At 41.3% G+C, this 18,377-nt stretch overlaps 1 protein-coding gene across 6 annotated transcripts; it reads right to left on the bottom strand.

Moving 5' to 3' along the window:
• Positions 1-1,282: 1,282 nt before the first annotated feature.
• LOC134163145 (MARVEL domain-containing protein 3-like) lies at positions 1,283-18,375 on the bottom strand. 6 transcript variants are annotated; one of them, XM_062617735.1, is made up of 5 exons: positions 18,289-18,333; positions 17,668-17,755; positions 16,953-17,108; positions 13,321-13,490; positions 1,283-2,177 (listed from the first exon to the last, which is right to left on the bottom strand). In XM_062617735.1, exons 3-5 carry the CDS (start codon positions 17,066-17,068, stop codon positions 1,471-1,473), a joined length of 993 nt encoding a protein of 330 aa, XP_062473719.1. In that variant the 5' UTR covers positions 17,069-17,108; positions 17,668-17,755; positions 18,289-18,333; the 3' UTR covers positions 1,283-1,470. The 6 variants fall into 6 exon arrangements, with proteins under 6 accessions (XP_062473719.1, XP_062473720.1, XP_062473721.1 ...); XM_062617736.1 differs by lacking the exon at positions 17,668-17,755 and having other exon boundaries at positions 18,289-18,375; XM_062617737.1 differs by lacking the exon at positions 17,668-17,755 and having other exon boundaries at positions 16,953-17,113; positions 18,289-18,352.
• Between the last annotated feature and the right edge of the window lie 2 nt (positions 18,376-18,377).

The following is an 18,377-nucleotide window of genomic DNA, read 5'->3' on the forward strand; positions in this document are numbered from 1 at the left end:
ACCAGTGAAGGTCTGGGTTTGGGCAGAAAGCTGGAAATCTTAATTCCATAACTGGATCAGTACTGTGAGCCATGGCATGTTTGGAAAAAGTCTTCACTCTGTAAGCATAATAATGCTGTGAAGCTTCTTGGTGTTCAAAGTGTTAAAAAGATGCTTCAGGTATTATGTAAATGGTAAATACTTATTGTAAACACTCATGTAATCACTTCTAATAGAACTATGTTTTTTGTTTGTCTTTAGATTACCTTAAACATAATCCTTTGAGATCCTTGTGTGCATATATATATATGCATATATGTGAAATACACAATAAATATCTCTACTGTGGTTCAAAAAAGCCTCATCTGGGCAATGACTCTGAGCCAGATAAAACTAAATGGAGTGAGCACAGCCAGAATCAAAATTGCCTCTTCCCTCCTCTCAAGCTGACAAATCTTAAGTACTTTGAGCAGCCTTTTTCCTCACTCCCTCATCTATGAAGTCCACCAATCTATTTCATCTGCCTCAAACAAAGGACTCTTGAAAGATGTTCTCTTAAATCTATTTTCTCAACCCTGGGTGCACGCAATTACTGCTGTTCACTCATGCTTTGTGTGTTTAGGTATTGGAAGGACGCGTGTGCTTTCTGTCATTGTTACAGCATTCCCATGGAAAAGACGTGTGCTCCCAATTCAGTCGCTGCCCAACACCAGCTGTGGACTCAGCAAGCCCAACCTTGTCTAGGTGGTTACAGAAGCAAGTGGTAGCTTTACTAAGCTGATAGCTGACCAATGCAGTGCCTGCCAGGTTCTCATCTGTGCTCAGTGAGGTGGAAAAACCGTAACAGGGAACTGGAGGAGAACCAAAACGCTGCCTTTGAAACTGCAGCTAGTTCCTCTCAGTAGCATTCCCCAGGGAGCACATGATTGGCATGTGCCAACCCCTGTGACTCAAAAGACAGAATGCTTCACTAGCCCAAATGCAACAGGCCACAAAGGTACCTTCAGCTGTGATTCAGAGAAGCACTTGAGTGTCCTTGGCTTTCTGAGCAGCATGGCATAAGGCAATAGGATGCATCAACAGGCACGAGATCTGTTGAAGGCTGCCCATCCTAGCTGTGCACTCAACTCCTCATGCCATGGGAGAGGAAAGGAAGTGGTTGTTAGCACAGGTTTTGCAGTGCTATGGTTGCAACCTGTTAACAGCCCATTGCTATTTGGATTGTTCTGTGCAGGATGAAGACATTACAACCAAACACATTTTAAACGCAGGAGTCCAGCCTGAGAGACTGATGCAAAACCCCTTGTTAAAACATCTGCTGAACATCAATTTTATTACATCATGTGATAGCAGTATTATTTGGTGGTTTGATACACACTTCAGCAACTTGTAGAACAAGACATTGTGCTCTGGTCACCAGTTTGGCATGTGCCACCCAGTGTCTGTCCCTTCCTGAAGCTCCAGCTCTCTGGCACAGCCCCAGAGCTGACTTCACACTAACGTGGCAAGAGCCTGGACATTGTGGGACCTTTCTGAGGTCCTGTGGACGGCATGGTGGTTTCTGCCACTTCTGTCTCTAATGCCACTTTTGGGGCTGTGCTGAATCTTGGCCATGTGGCTCTGGAAGGCACGGACGGTTCGGATAGCAAGGATGCAGACCACAAAGCTGGCGAAGTACAAACAGGCAGCAACGACACCAAAAAGGCCAACGGCTGCATCACCACCCTGGACCACACAGTTCATGGAGGTGTAACCACGGCGTGCATACAGCCTCTCGCGCCTCTTGCAAACCTCTGTGGCGTTCACCTGGCTGACAAAATGCAGGTAGAGGCCAACCGCTGCGACGTATGCCACACCAGCCAGCAGATTGAAGGCACATTCGCCTGCCAGCAGCCCTGTCCTGAGCTGCTGGATGGGTTTTGCTCCCACGACAAGGAAGACAAGGGTAAGCGCTGCTGCTGTTAAGCTGAAGGCTACTCCACCATACACGCATGGGGCTCGCATCTGAGTGAACTGCATGTCTAGCTCCCTCACCTCCTGGAGCTCTGTGCCCTCAAAGGGGCTATAGGCTGAATTCAGGCTAAAGGAGCCAGTGCCAAAGCCACCAAGGGACGTGAAGCCTGCAACAGAGGCTTGGGCAGCGCTCACACAAATCAGCACCAGGAGATTGACCGTGATTTCCACAAACTTCAAAATGCCTGTAAGGAGCAGAAGGATGAAAATAGGTGTCAAAACCACATCTTGTGCAAACTGGATGTGACACAAATACCCCAAACCCATAGACAGAGAGCACTACTACTGAGATAGTCCCCCTGGCTACAGCTGCTTTATAAAACCCCAAACAAGCACAAGCTGTCATGGGTAAATTTCAGAGGTTGGGCAAATTACTTTTTTTTTAATTTGTCAGTGTGTTGATAAATGGATCTTCACATGGGAAAAGAAATCCATAAAAAATGTACTGTGCTTGTGTTATTGCCAAGGCAAGCGCACAGTGATTGTATTTTGGCCTGTAACTACTTGGCATGAACACACTGAGCAAGATACATCCAGTATGAACAAAATGCTGAGGTTAAAGCTGACAAAAACATAGAAGCTTCTAATAGCTTAAAAAATTCGGCAAGTTATTCAGGTCCTTTAAAATGTCACTACTGCTTTAATTTACACCCCTTTTTTGTCTTAGTAAGTGTTTGTTAATTTAAACATATCTAACCAGATGCAGCTTCCACTTCGTCTCCTTCAGAGAGAAAAATCTCTTTGTAAGTCTTGAGAAGCAGCCTGCCCAGAAAATGAGGAGGGAAGGAGGCAAAACCCACTTTATATGCAAAGGTAAACTAAATGAATTTGCTACTGGGTCATTTTTTCTCTTCCTCAACCACACATTTAGAAGAAAGGCTTATGACTTCTGAGCTGATTCTTTTTCTTATCTTATCCTACTGATAAAGGTAACCAAGGTTTTCTAAGATGGGGTTGGAAAGTAGATAGATGACTTCTTTTTGTGGTAGCCACCTGTCTGTCAGGAAGGCGCAGCATCTGTTAGATAAATCTGATTATTCTGTGACAGCTCACTAGGGGTCAGACTAAGATTAGTAAACATGACAGATGCTGAAGTGTAGCATAGCTAGAGTTGCCTATTTGGGAACTGAAAACTCCTAGTGCATCATGTGTGCTGCTCCTCAGGTTCTAAAATTAATTACAGGATTGTAAATCTTTTTTCTTCCACTGCAGTCTGACAGCCAAGAACGTAAGATGCTCAAAACAGCATCTTTTAAGTTGTCTTTAAAGTGGGGCTGGATCTACAGTTTGCATACAGACTTTCATTTTATGCTGCTAACATAATGCACAGCATTTTCCTCTTGAGCAATGGCTCAGTTGCTGTCAAGGCTGTAATAGGCTTGAAAACAAAGGGATGAAGCAGCACACAAGACAGACAAATTCCTCTCTTGCCTTGCCAGATGCTTCTAACCACGCTAGCTAGTGAAGGCCACCATAAAGGGTTATTGGATATTCCTGTTCTGCCCCTACTTATTTCCTCCACAGAGGGCTGAGGTAATGAGCACCTTCCTGCTGCCGTTTGCTCTTCACAGGAAGATGCTTGCACTTGTTTGACAAGGGTCTTTGGCCACTTCAGGAGTTCCTGCTTTCCCCTATACCCAGACTAGTCCCCTTATTTCTCCTAATACAACAGGTAGGTACCTCCTAAGTAGGTAGGTACTGAGCCCATTCACACTGGGGCCTGGCAAACCACCCCAGAAGCACAAAGGGGAGCAGTGATAATAGTGGTAATACCTCTGAACAGCATATCTGAGGCTCACTCAGCATGTTTCAGTTTCTGTGTATGCATATATAGACAAGTGCATACATTATAGACTTCATCTCCTAAAAGGAATTAGGTAGAGCAGGCAGAGAAGACAAAATGCTCTTGTTGAGAAGGAACTAAATATGCAGTTCTGTGTATGTGTTCCTCAGAGGTGATGCTGACTTTTGCATGACCACATGCCTTTTCCTTGACCATTCCACACAACCATTTCTGTGAAGCAGGTCAATAACAATGCCGGTTACCAAATCTGTTCAGGTGGCTTCAAATGTTTCAAAGGAAATATTTGTGAATCTAAATGTAAAGAGAAATTTAAATCTCAGTCCATGAGGCAGAATTTGGAACTCAGTGTACCAAATTCAAACAATGCAGCCAAATGACTCAACGTTTTTCACGGGTACAGAATCATCACTTCACCAGGACTGTTCAAAATATTTTGAAAGAGTAATAGCTGCACAGGACATCCACTGGAATTGGATCAAACATATTTTGTTTACTCATTTGAGCTGTATAATATGCCTTCCAAATACAGGGAGTCAACGCAGGCCCTCAGGGCCCTTGGACAGTGTTGCACCCAGAAGGCCACTTCCCTTTGTAAGAGCTGACTACTGATTTCATAGAAACTGCTCCATCAGGAAGCAGTTCTTACAAGTCTACAGGGAGGAAAGATCCTTTGATTAAGGGAAACATAAATTTTAAATATGTTTGGGAAGTAGGGAATTCATGACTAGTCCAGCTTTCTTCTACCACTGTCTTCAGAATTTCCTTTTCCTCTATGACTGGTGAGGCACTCTGACTCACTGAGCATCAACTTTTCCTGTACATCACCTTGCTGAGCTTTAGAAAAGGCAATTTTCTCTTGTGAAAGCAGTCAGCACCTGCTGCTAATCTCCCCACATTTATAACTGTCCCCAATCCTCAATGATGCTGTTCCAAAACTTCCTACGTGTTCACACAAATTCTGAATGCAACCCCTTCATTTCACTGAGCTGACTGCTGGTACCACAGTAGGGCTGTCTCTCTTGTCATGCAAAAACATATGATCAGTGTAGGTCCACTGTATTTTTAACTGCAGCAGTAGATGCTTTAATGGCATGCCTGAAAAATTCCCTTAGACAGGGCGTTCAGGTTGGGCAGGCTTTGCATGTACCTGAACAGTTTTCACATATGCCTGCTACAGAATTGATTAGAGTAACTAAACAATGGAGATTCATTAGCAGTTACTCCACCAGTTATTTACATTGCATGTATCAACTTTAAAAAATGCCAACATCACCACCACAACAAAAAAAAGTGCAATAACAAAGCCTCCTGTATTAAAGAATATCCTAACATGGTAAGCAGTATGTAGAATGAAGCTGTGAATTACAGGTCTACAAAGAGAGCCACCAGGGCTTGCAAAAGTAGCAGACAATTAGTGGAAATCCCTAAACCCTTGTACAACCGTTAGGGCTTTGACAGAAATATTAATGTTCAGATCTTGACCTCGGCATCCCAAAAGCCTGATCTGTGACAGTTACAAGCTGATACTTAATCCTACTATACTAGTATAAGCAGGATAGACAGACTTGAGAAATAAGGAATAAAAGAACAGTGAAGTTTTAGATCTTAGCTCTGTCAGGATATGCTAACGCACATTTATTGACAGTGACCTACGTCAAGCAGTCAACTGCTGGCAGAAAGGGCTGAGTTAAAAGCCACGCTTCTGTGTTGCCATTCCTGCTTTCACATGCCAGTTAGCTATGTCATCTTAGGAGTTACAGCTGCAGAAACTAAACTGCCAATAGGTCTTCCTGCAGGGAAGTTACTTGCTTTGGGGCCTACAAGGATGCTGGAGAGGCACTCTACATCAGGGACTGTAGCAGTAGGAGAAGAACTAACCCTCCCCACACTGAGCAAGTAACGAGCCTCAAGTCTAGGCTCCTGGATTTCCATTTCCTTTTCCAGGCTTCTTTAATGCACTGACTTTCAGCACTGAAGGTGAGAAAGGCTGCAGTTTAAAAGACAGTAGTTGTTGCCAGAACTTTCCAAATAATTGTTTTACTCATTCCATAAAAATCTCAATCTTATGGATAGTGATGGATAGTAACTTCAGTGTATTGTATTTGTTATCTTTGCTTTAATCCAGTCTTTTTTTTTCTGAGGAGGTTTCCTGTTATGAGCAGTTGTGCTGGCATGGGTTTAGCAGGGGAAATAACAAAGCCAGAACCAGAGAAACACCTGAAACTCTAGAGGTGAGGTGAGCTGTTAAATCCCTATGCTCTGTCTCATAAAACTACACTGTGGCTGACTGTGTGGTACCCAGTAACTCAATGGTGTGCTCAGGTCTCATGCAATTTTTATCCAGGCACTGGGGCAGGATGGTGCCAGCGTTCAGGTGTCAGGATCACAGTGTGTGTACATGAAATAAAATAGCCAATTCATGTTTGTTCCTGTATTTCCGCAACTGTAAAATTTCTGGCTGTTTGTGTCAAGCTCTCCTCCCACAAGGACCTGACTAATAGAGGCCTTCAAGCGTCTCCCTCCACTGTGTCTTGGCACAGCAGTCACTTTTTTCCTTTGTTGACTGCACATGGACTCTTTATCCTGATTCTTTTGGTATCATTCCTCCTCGTCAGTTAACACTCCTGTGTCCTTGTAAGATAATTAATGTCTTTTATTCTCCATTCTAGCTTGCTTTCTCCCTCTGCTTCCTTTGCAGTAACACTGGGACCAGCAGTACGCAGCCAGCAGCCCCAAGGGGTGCCCATTTGCCACCTCGACATCAGTGGTAGCACAGCAGCACTGGTCAGTGGCGCCTGTGCCACATCCCGTTAGGGGTCATTCCAGGAGGAGGGATGAGGGGAGTTAGAGGCTAAACACACAATAAAACTCATTCTCCCAGCCTTCATCACTGAAAATTGTCTTTTGGTTTATTTCTTAGTTTGGGTAACTTTCTGCTTTTCAGAAGTATTTCTTTTTTTACCCCTAAAGGAACAGACAAGTATTCTGACCATATATAGTGACTTACAAATGCATAAGGCAGTCCTGAAAAGGATCTCAAATGCTGAACTTCTCTTGGCAGTGCAGGTTTGGCATTCCCCAGAGAGTAAAGGCACAGCTCAATGTACAGCTTTGGTCACCTCTCTGCTGAACTGAGTCAGTGGCAGGAGGAATAGATAAGAAGGGGAGAAAACACCAAAGGGAAGAGAGGTTTTGTTCTGCTTTAGGAAGCAGACAAAAATGTGACAGAAGTGGGGAGGAACCAAAACAATGCAGGAGAACTGAACAAGGGGTATGAAACGGAGACAACAGTTGCAATAGATTAAAAATATTAAACCTGGATGCAAGGCATTAAAACACCTTGCTAACATTATTATTCCCCTTACGGAGACCAGTACAAATCAAGATCTTACTGAAACCCGTTACAAGAATTCAACATTCAACCACCTTTACCCATGCAGGATCAGGGCAATATACAACTTTGTCGTAAACAAACAAATCTCCCCCCCTCCAAACTCCCACCCCACCATTGTTTTTGTAGGTATCTGTGTTCTTCAGCCAGTGGTGGATTCAGCTTTCACTGAGTTATGTTAAAATCTCCCTAATAGAGTAATGTTCAAAGGCAGAAAAAAACCCACAACCCAGCCCTAAAACACAACAGTCAGGCAATGTAACACCAGCAGAATCTTGGCTTTTCAAAGACTCAAGGGAATTACATACTCGGAGCCAACTGAATTTAAATGGCAAGAAAATGCCAACGCATTTATGCGCATTTGAGATACTGATCTTACTGGAAATTGCTGGAAAAATAGTTAAAACTGGAAAAATTAAATGATTTATGGGCTTGAGAAAGAAGCATTTTTATTATCATTTAACAAGTTATTCCTCTTTAGTCAAGATAATCACTTCATTAGGAAATCTCAAAGGATGACCCGCCTTGGTTTTAATGATTCAGAAGAGCCGTACATTCACAGAGTGCTGAGATCCAAACATTGTCCTGTTTGTTTCTGTGTATCATCTTCCCTTAAAGACCTACTGTCCCACCTGATCTATTCCTTCTGCTTAATTCCCTCCCATCCTCTAAATAGTGCTGTTCCAATCTCCACAGGAAAGGGTGGACTTCATTTGCAGAACTACTGCATCAGCCTCTATCCCCATGGCTTCCCACCACTGTATGACACTAATATTTACTTGCCATCAAGGCACAGTTTCAGCACAACCCAGCCGCTGCCTGGGAACAAACAGCTTTGGTTTACTTGTTCCCAGTAGTTCTTTAAAGCATCACTTCTAGCATTTCTTGATCTCTCTCCTGTTAACAGAGCATGAGTCATCTTCCATAATTTTGGAGAGGGTGGGAAGCAACGTCTTGCATTAAACTGTAACATGTGGCAATACTGATTTAAATACAGTGGCTCTAAAAAGCTGTACATGTATCTGTAGCACTGGTAGGTTTCTACAGTGTCACCTCATGGTCTGCCTTTCAGGAAATGGCCTTTCTTCCTTCTAATGTACCCGTAGTTCTTTCAAGCAGTAAACAAATACCTCAGTATTGAAACAAACTTGGGGGAGGTTTGTTTTTTTTTTCTTAAGGTTCAGAAAACAATGAAACACTCTTGCTCCTTATGCCAACTTTCCATAGCCATTCCCTCTGTTTGAACTGAAACTCAGCTGCCTTCAGAAAGCACAAAGATTGTGGTGTTATTGCTCTTTAAGCAATCATAATCTGTCTTAAGGTAGGTCAGGTTGGAGGCACCTGTGAATCTGAGCTTCTCATTCACTGTAATAGTTGTGGGTTGTCACACTTGGTGAGCAACATTCCTGACAGGGTGGATTTTTCTCCTTTAAGTGAGCCAAGAGCAACTGCTCAAGGAAGAGAGCTACATGCAATAGGTAGTCAGTGGGCTGTATCAATTAGTCTCGAGAGCCACTTTTTAAAGAGTTTTTCTTGGTTCCCAGAATTTGGGTCAGATGTTGGGACGACAAACCCAGTGGTCTTACAGGAAAGATGATGCAGCTCCAGGTTCAATGCTGGTAGAGAGCTAAGATTTCCCAGTAGGGAAGCACAGGCTAGAATTTAACACATATCCAACAGCTATTATCAACTTTGACAGTATCTTCCCCTGCCAACTTAAGCCACTCTTCTCAGTTACAACTCTCCCTTCTCTAAAAACAACAGTGTACATGTTAGCACAATGCCAGAACTCGGATGAAAAAAAAACCTTGATATAAAGATGTGGGCCTAGGGAAGTCCCATATGTTGGCAGGACAACAGTTTGCTAAAGGTAACATTTGGCATCTGCAGCTTGCTTAGTTCCCCTACATGTTTTTATATAGCTAACTGCTCATGGCCATTTGTATCTCACAACAAACAGGACTTTCCTCCAAGTGAAATACTTTAACTTCAGAACAGGAAGGATACCTGCAGCTTTGCCACTGCATCTTGTTACTGCACAATTTTAATTAACCATTTTGTATAACTGGAATAATTTCAATCTGTACAGTCAGTTCCACCTAATTCCCACTACTAATATCCTCTGTCTTCACAATTACAAGATTAAAAACTTATTGGCAGATTCAGTCTGTTAGTCATAATATATTTAAAACTACTTTGCAACAGATACGAAGGGAAAGCCATCTAATTACAATGAGACTATAGGGGACTTTAGTGATCCCTTCTTACAGAGAAATACATTCAAATTAACTCCCGGAGGAACAGTGCATGACAGCTTTGAGCCCAGTGTAAAGGAGCTAAGCATGGCAGATTGCAGGGGCAAAATGTGAATATAATGGGCTATAAAATACACCAGTTTCTAATTCTGTGGGTGCCTCCACCAAAACATAAGTATCCTGCTGACCACTCCTGGAAAGACCTAACATGTGGTGTTGAATGTGCTTGTCAAATGCCTTTTTTCATACACAAAGCAGGTTACCTGCATTATGCACACTGAATGACCCTTCAGTGGTTTTGAATATATGTAACTGAAGCTACAGAAGGTCTTCTGCTCCAGTCCAATGCCTCCTGCAGACCACTATTTTTCCCCAACATCTCCTCAGCACTGGAAGGGATACAAGTGCTGTGCAAAATATTTTTCCCCTCTGCTCCCATGTCTGAGTCCAAGAAGAATGGTATCAGAACATCACAGAGCAACATAGCAGCAGTATAACAGTTATGAACAATGGCATAACTCAAACCAAGTGTGTACTAGTGTGAACCCTGTATTCAGGGTGACTTTTCATCTCAGTATTTTTTCCAGTCTATGAGTATTTGCCAGCTTTCATAGCTACAGGAAAAACATTTGACTGTGTTTTGTAAAAACAAAAGCTTATAGATGTTCACATTTCAATTAATGGTGGCTTGTTAATGCATGAATATATCCTGGAGAAAGTAACTGTTACTCCCTCATTCTATTTCCTCCTCTAAATAAATTCAGTTTGATATTTCCTCCCAGCTATGCTTGAAATTGGAGATTGTTCTTCTTGTTACAAACTGTAATGCTGTCTATTTCTGAGAGGAAATTGGTCTGAAGGTTTTAACAATTGTGTATGTTAGAATGCTAAAGGCCTGATTGTTTGGAAGTGCCTACAATATGCTTAAGAAATCTGACACTATTCATGGTGCAAAGCTGTATTCATGGCAGCAAAGCACAGGGATTCAATTATACTTGCTCTCCCACAAACTGTTTTCTAACCTTAAATGTCTCCCTTAAATGCCAAGTGGGTTGAAGAGCTTCTAAAAAAAAATAAAGTTACTAGCTCAGAAATGATGACCAGCATAGTACTGTTCTACAGAAGGGAAAAATTCAGGCATTTCCTGAGTCACATACTGATTGAAGATGAGAGAAACTTAGTTTACCTGCACTGTTTGAGCAAAACTAGAGGAAGCAATAAAAAGAAAATGCAAAGTTTTCAAGGTCAAGTGACCAAGTATCTATGACCAGTTTAAGTTCAACCATCCACTCTTCTGTTGACTCAGATTCCGGAGGACAGCTCACTCTCTACTGGTCCAAACTCTAATGGTCCTACTAAATTTGTACTCTAGTACATTATTTGAGAGGATGCATAATTAGGTGCCTTGTATGATCCAGCCACACGATCCTACCTGAATGGCTTTGCATAGGTATTGCTTATAAAACATTTTAACAGACCTTTTTCCTTCTGTTTTCAAGAGGAAAGGATTAAAAGGAGATGAATGTTCTGACGTTTCCTAGATGGTATCAAATGTTCCTACCAGCAAAAGGGGTCAGTATCAGTTGTTTTTTCCATTATATTTGGGTTGGGTTTATTTTGTTAATGTGGTTGTAGTAAAAATAAAAAAGGAGGTGGTGATTAGGCAGGGAAGGTGGGAATAACAAAGGTAGGAGAACGTCCTTTTTTCTGCTGCTGCTTGCAGCTAAGGTGTTTGAAGGATCCCTGCAAAAATAACTGCCTGTTTCTGAAACTCAGCTTTAGGTTTTTTGGGCTGTTGCTGGTGGAAAGCATGTATGAGGAGGGCTGTATTTAGGTGAAGCAAGTACTTTTCAGAGCTCCGCTTGTTTAGAACTCCTCTCTAGTATGCCACACTGGTCAACATGCACAAAGAGCATAAATGTATTTGCTGGGCAGAATCGAAAAAGAAACAACAAAACAAACCCGTAGCGCAAGCAGAGTGATGTACAGTCAGAAACTAAGGATCATTAAACATTTCAGTTGTTGATTTGGAAAAGACTGTGGTACATCACTTGATTTCCTGGCCTTGTTTGATGTTTATTTTAGAATTACGATGATTGGGAAGGGGGAATTTCACCGAAGTGCTGATAAATCACTGGCAAAAGGCAGAGATGGTTAAAAAGTATTTACAAGAACTTTTCTTGCTATAAGAAGTTGCAGCTCACATATACTGACTTTTTAGTAAACCATTCATGTAGCTTTTATTTTTTATAACATTGACTATGACTGTAGGGAATACTGAATTCTGTAAAATGGCTCTAGAAAATTCTGCCAAGTCTTGGTACTTTCAAAAATTAAACAGGGGAGTAAAGCTGTCATAATCTTAACAACCTCCAATATATTTTCATTTTTTGAAATAAAACTGATAATTAAAGGTTTTGTTTTTTTTTTTTCCTACATGATCTCTTTTCCCTCCTCCACTGCAAACTCGAAACATTAAATTTTTGGAAAATTCTGAGCAGTACTTGGGGGAAGGGCGGGAGTGAAATCATCATTGTCAACTGATGCATCCAAAACTAGGACATTTTGAAAATGTTAATGATGCGCTGAAATAATGAGAAGCAAATGCAGGGGGAAAAGCCCCAAACCAAACCAAAACAGCAAGTCACGTTAAGCTATCCATAAGTCTAAACAACCAGTGAAACTGTAAACTAAATATAACTTGCCACTTCATTTTTCCAAAGCTGTGATAAAATAAGGCATGGAGTTTTCTAGAGTTTCTCAAACAAGTTTAAATAAATTAGTACTGTTGAAGAAGAAACTGCTGATAAAATTATATCAGGGATAAATATCACTATGGCGCTGGATGTTTAAATATGCTCTACTAACTACTGGAGTTAAATCTAGATGAAAAACTGCAGACAAATACACAGAACATACTTTAAAAAGACAGTGGTTCAGCTCACTCGTAAAATCGTTCACATATTCACATTCAGAGAAATATTTAGAGCAAAAAGCAAGTGTATTATTCAACTTTCATTCATGGAGTCAAAAAGTAATCTGACATTATGTATTTTAATTCACTTTCAACTAAACTCTTGTCTCTCTACTGAACACTGAAAGGCTGTTTGTAGACTTCAGCCAAAGACTTTGCACCTAATTGCACGTTTCAACTCAGATTGCAGTGGGCCTTTCCTACAAACAAGGTGAGAATGGTAATTGACCTGGAAGAGGGAAAACTTTAAAGGAGTAATAGGTATTTTAGTGACTTTCTTTTCCCCCAGTTTACAGGAATAAGTTTACTAAGTGTTAAGGCTGATTTCCTCTCACATTAATACCTGTTTCTCTGCTTGTTGTAGTCACTTTCTAGCTATGAAAAAAATGAAGTTATTTCTCAAGAGCTGTTTTATTGGATTCATGTCCATAAAATAGTTTTCTCTCCCACAATGTTGATTTATAAAGATGTTTAAGTGATCACTGGATTAAATCCAGAGCTGATAAAAAGTCTGAGAAGAATGTGTCAGAAATAAACTATCATCAAAGCTTCAACAGCCATCTTTAAATTGCCTACAGATGCAAATATCTATTGTATTCCTAAATCCCAAAGGTTAACTCTTGCTGCACAACCTGGGTGATTACATACATGACCCACTGATCCTCTGAATGCTGTTCTGGAGATGCATTTTCAAGGATCTAAGTACCTCTATAAATCTATAAATTTAGATGCCTAAAACATGCTAGTAACCCTCAGTTATTTTATTAACTCTCCCAGTTTGTTTGGAAGCTTTTTTAATAATTCTTTAACTTTACTTTGTTGTGCTTCTAAAGACAGAAACCAAAATCAAGACTAGTCCTTGGAAGAAGAGGGATGGATGGCAGGCAATAAGAATCTCACATACCTCTTGTTGTGCATACCTTTGAACACTTCATTGAGAAGGTTTCCTTGGGAGGGTAATAGTCTGGTGGTGGGCCAAAGTATTCCAATGCTGCTCCTGAGGTTTTAGAGTAAGGCTCTGAGCAAACAGTAGAAGTCCCTGAGTGCTGGACATCTCTGATGTCTTCTGTTGATCTACAATAAAGTAAATGACTAATATAATTAGATGATGCTCTCTCCTGAACATTAGAACATAAGAAATTAGCAGATGCCCCTGTTAGAGGAATCAGCTAGCCTGCTTTGCAGGTATCTGACCTTTTTTTTGCTTGCATGTTTTGAAAGGGAATATCCCAAATACTTGAATAAATCCATGTTCACATGGACATTTGCACTTGATCATTCTTATCTGAGAAAACTGTGGACTTACTGAGTAGGCTGGCTGAATTGTTTAGGCTACTTGCGAACAGTAGCAAGGAGGAGGGTGTGTGGGGGGGAATTCTTTCTCCTATAAAAACAAGTAATAGCTTTTTTATGAAAAACCGTTTAGCTAGTCCATAGCAGCCCAGAGAATAAAAAAGAAAAATATTTTCATACAATACAGGTGTAAAATAGCACACCTATGTCATGGGTATTTTGTAGAAGTCTTACTTTCAATTACCATGTCTCAGAACTATGCCTTTTAAAAGAATGAAAGCTATTAAAAAAAACACAACCACACATAAAGATTTTAAACTGGGGAAGAAAACCCCTGCCTATTTAGGTTTCTTTTCTGAGGTACTTGCTGATATTTGAAAAGGAATCTAAAATTGACCCAATAAAATCATTTTCTCATGTCTCTGATAGACTCTTCATTTGTATACCTCAAAATGGAATTGTCCACTTTGCTGCAATGATACACAACTCCACATCTGAAGCCTGATGACTTTTAAGGTTGGTGAGGTTTAGATTATTCTATGGGAAAAGTGCAATTTGCCCTTTTTAAAGTGAGGTAACACTCAGGTTAAAAGAAACATCAGCTGTATATTGTTTTGCGTCTGGTCTAATCTAAATGTCCTCCCTCATTTGAAGGAGAACTGGAGCTTGTCTTTTTCAAGGTACAGCTGGACAATCTTGCTATTAAAGGGTATTTTAAGTCTCATTCAGCACTATTATTTTTAAAAGTCTTCTTCCTATTCAGTTTTTATCTTGACTTTCTTTTTCCACAGATCAGCATTTTCAACTGTAGTTTTGTGTCCTAGTATCGCTGCACTTCACTTGGGTTTATCTTCATCCAATTCCGGATTCAACTTAGAAATATTATCTCATTCATCCACCTTAAATCATGTTCTTTGTAGTTTTTACATTTTAATTAAGACATTCAATAACAAGACCAATGCTAGCATCTCTGTGTGCAGTTGCCAACAGCTCTATTTGGCTGAAACATTTCTGATTTTTCTGACCTTTGTCCTGTGTCTTGTGCAACCACCAAAGCATCCTGCGCAGCTGTGTCACATAAATTAAATAAGCTGTGTGATTTATAAGACTTCCAAGTTAACTTGAAAGCAATCCCTTTGGTACTTCTGATGCAGCTGCTTCTCTCTATTGTATTCTGCTACTTGCCAGAAAACAAAACAAAGCAAAAACTAAATAAAAAAACCCTGAATGTTCAGCAACAGAGTACAATTAGGGAAAAAAAAAATAATTCTTTGTTTTAGATGCTTTTTGTTTTTCTCCTCTCACAATGGCCTATTTTGGCCACCTTTGCTTCTGTTTTCCTTCAGGACTTTCCAGTTCTGGGTAATACAACTCTTTTACCTCAGCAATGAGACGAAGGTTGCTATAAGAGCTTCAGAATGAAATGCATTTGTTAAGAGAAATACTCTGGCTAGAAAGTCTTGCTTGTAAGGAATAAAAGCATTAGGCATCCAAATTACAGCTTCCACAAAACTCTTCCTATCTGTTTCATTACAGAGGAGGTCTTTCGGTCAATCAGTCTTCACCAAAATACTGAAATGTCCTTACAAGAGCAGCTGGTTTTGTCATGAGAGCTAAGTAGGGAAAATGCTGATAGGTTAAGCTAAATTCTATCAAAAAAATTGATGGAAAAGTTTTTTGATTAGTTGTAGTGAGGGCTAGTGACCCCAGATTCTCAGCTTGACTCTTATCTTCATGGCTATTACAGACTTTAGCTGCAGCTTCCTCTAATCATCCATGGATACAGGGATGGTCTGTTGTCCTGGGCCTTTACAGTCCATCCACCAATTTTCAATCTACACGTCCAGTCATTTGAAACCAACAGCAAAACCAAGAAGTCCAGAGAAGGGCCTTATTAAGAAGTGGTGGTTTAATTTATAGCTATCCTTTCACACATTGCTCATATTACACTATATATGAACAAAAAAAAAGAAAAAAAAACAAACAACCCCAACCCAAAACAAACCATGCCCAAAAACACCCTTTTTTTTTTTCTCTCCACAGTTCAATGAATACGTTCCTGGCATCTGTTGCTTTCACTTCTAATATGTTCAAAATAATTTAACTATATACCCTCCTGAGCTCTGCTTTTGCCAAGGACAGTCATTCAGCCTCTAAGGATGATTCTTAGGCTGACCTTTATTCCCATTTCTCTCCATTTTTTTCATGATTTAGGAGAGACAGAAGAAAAATTAATTAGCTATTTGCATAACACAGTAAGATATCACCATCCAAATGTTTTATACTTAGCCATAAGTACTTCTAGTCTACACAGTGTTCTTCACTGCTGCTTTTATTCTCATCCTGTTTTTCTTGCTAACATGCGTATTATCAGGGTGTAGTTCTTTATTTCAGCTTTTCAACAGTCTTAATTATATTTCATCTCCTCTCCCTCTTTGTCTCTATTCTTAAATTGCCCTACAATCATGTCCCCAGAGACTACACAGGCATGATGAACACGTTACTGCCATGGCTAATTTGCCAGTGCCATTTAGAGCTACAGACTTCTCTCCTACAATGCAGGCACTGTCATGCCTTAAAGGAAACAGCCTAAGCTCACGCCTAATATTCTGTAGGCTGGCCAGGCTGGAAGGCGAAGAGTTTATTTTTCATTCCAAACCCATTAGTTGATCTGCTTATTGCAATACTATGGGCTGACCCACTATCAAGTGCTGTAAACAGCCTTAGACAAACAAATACTCATTTATCGACTGCACGTACTGAAAGTAATTTTGGTTTAGATTAATATTAACTTGTTCACAGCTGAAATAGAGCAATCTGAGACTTCAGAAGGTCCCTGTGCTTGTCTCAGTCATGTAACATTCTCACTTAAGCAATGCATACTTGGCAAGCCATGGCTGTTGTCACCTACTGACCAGCCTCCTAAGGAACAGTATTAAGACACATGGCCACACTTCACCTGCTTGTGACCCAACTTGATCCAGATAACCCAGGAAACGCATATCTCTGCCTGTGTCACACAGCCTATTTTTCTGTCCCGTCTCTTTACAAAGAAAAGGGTTAATTTTTTAAGTGTAAAATCACTCTCTGATTCCAAGTGTGGCGTGCTCATGCTTCACAATTTCAAGGCTGAGTAAATGCTTTATTTACTATTGTAACATGAAGGTACAGAAAAGCAAACAAAATTAGAAGGCATGTTAAAGACCTGCTGTGATGTGTTTCTTTAAGGTGATAGAGACATACCTTGTATTGTATGGGTACGGTTTTCTCACTCTTCTGTCTTCCTCATATCTATCAGATCCATGGTTCTCATGGTGCCTGTACTGCTTATCTTGGTATCGTCTCCCAGCATGAGGCATCTTGTTTCTTACATGTATTCTTTCTTTCTAAAATAACTTCCTGAGCTAGAGAAATAAAACTGGTTCATTTTATAGCTTTACTTAGTTATTCATTGACCAGCACTTGCATCCATTTCATGCAGTTTCAAGACTCAGTACTAACTTCCTTATGAAGCAAAGGAAGTAATACCCTTTAAACTATAGGTGAAGTAACTTCATTAAAGAAGAAAGTTTTTCTTTACATTTTCATATTCACCAAGTAATTGCAATGCTTTTATATTCAACATTTATTGAGCTTAGCTTACTTACTAGGTCTGTCCTGACTCTCCTACCTTTGCCGCAAGGACAAGACGCGGTGTCCACTAAGAACACGAATCTTGGCTTCTCTAGTGTTGTCTTAATGAAGCATTAAACCCAGCAAACACTGGTACGTTCCATGAGCATGCACGCAGCTGCCACTGACGGCAGGGCAAACTTGAAAGTGCAGGCTGTGACCTTTGTCCTGGAAGTTTCTAAAAGGAGGGCACCCTTAGTGTCCCCCGCATCGCCTGTGATCTGGATAAAAGTTAGGTATAGGCAAAGCTGTGCTGGGAAGAAAATCAGCCGTCGAGAAGACACACCCTTGATTAGCTGGTATTAAATACTGCAGGGATGTTATTTCCTGAAAGTGTCTTTACCCTTTCAAGTGCAGTACTCTTAAGCCCAGACCTGTAAAATACAGAAACACAGAGTTTAAGGACATAAGCAACCTTTATCCTTATTTGCCTTCAACGCAGCCTTTCAGCATTACCACAGAAATGCCTGCGGTCGACTTAATTTTGACTGATCAAATCAAGAACTCTCTTCCTGACCTCCATCTCCTTAGGGTGTCACTACAGAAATAAATTAGGTTTCCATTTGTTTACAGCTAACAAAGAGGCCGGGCCTTCCTCCGGGGGAGCTCAGCTCCTCTGCTCCGGCAGAAGCCATTAACCAAAGCTCAACCCCGCACCTTTCCTCACGGTGCTGGTCCCGTTGCCTCAGCACCAGGACACCAAACCGAAATCCCGCTTCGCCCCTCTCTGCGGAGCCCCGGAGCTGAGGCCGCACACCGGCCACCCCTTCCACACCCCGAGGGAAGGAGCCGCGCCCCTCGCTACCCACCCGCCGGCCAGCAACGGCCCCAGGGCCCCTTCTGCCGCTCCGTTCCGCAGCACCCCGGCACCGAAGGCCAGCAGCCCTCCGCCCCTGCCGTTCCTCACCTGAGCTCCAGCCCGCCCAGCAGCAGCAGCTCCAGCACGGCCGGGCCCGCCCTCCCACCTCCACCGCGCCCCGGGCCTGCGGTGAGCCA

The sequence above is a fragment of the Pezoporus occidentalis genome, unplaced genomic scaffold (genome assembly GCF_034315485.1).
Source record: "Pezoporus occidentalis ecotype Australia unplaced genomic scaffold, CSIRO_AGI_Poc_V1 ctg2, whole genome shotgun sequence".
Lineage (NCBI taxonomy): Eukaryota > Metazoa > Chordata > Aves > Psittaciformes > Psittacidae > Pezoporus > Pezoporus occidentalis.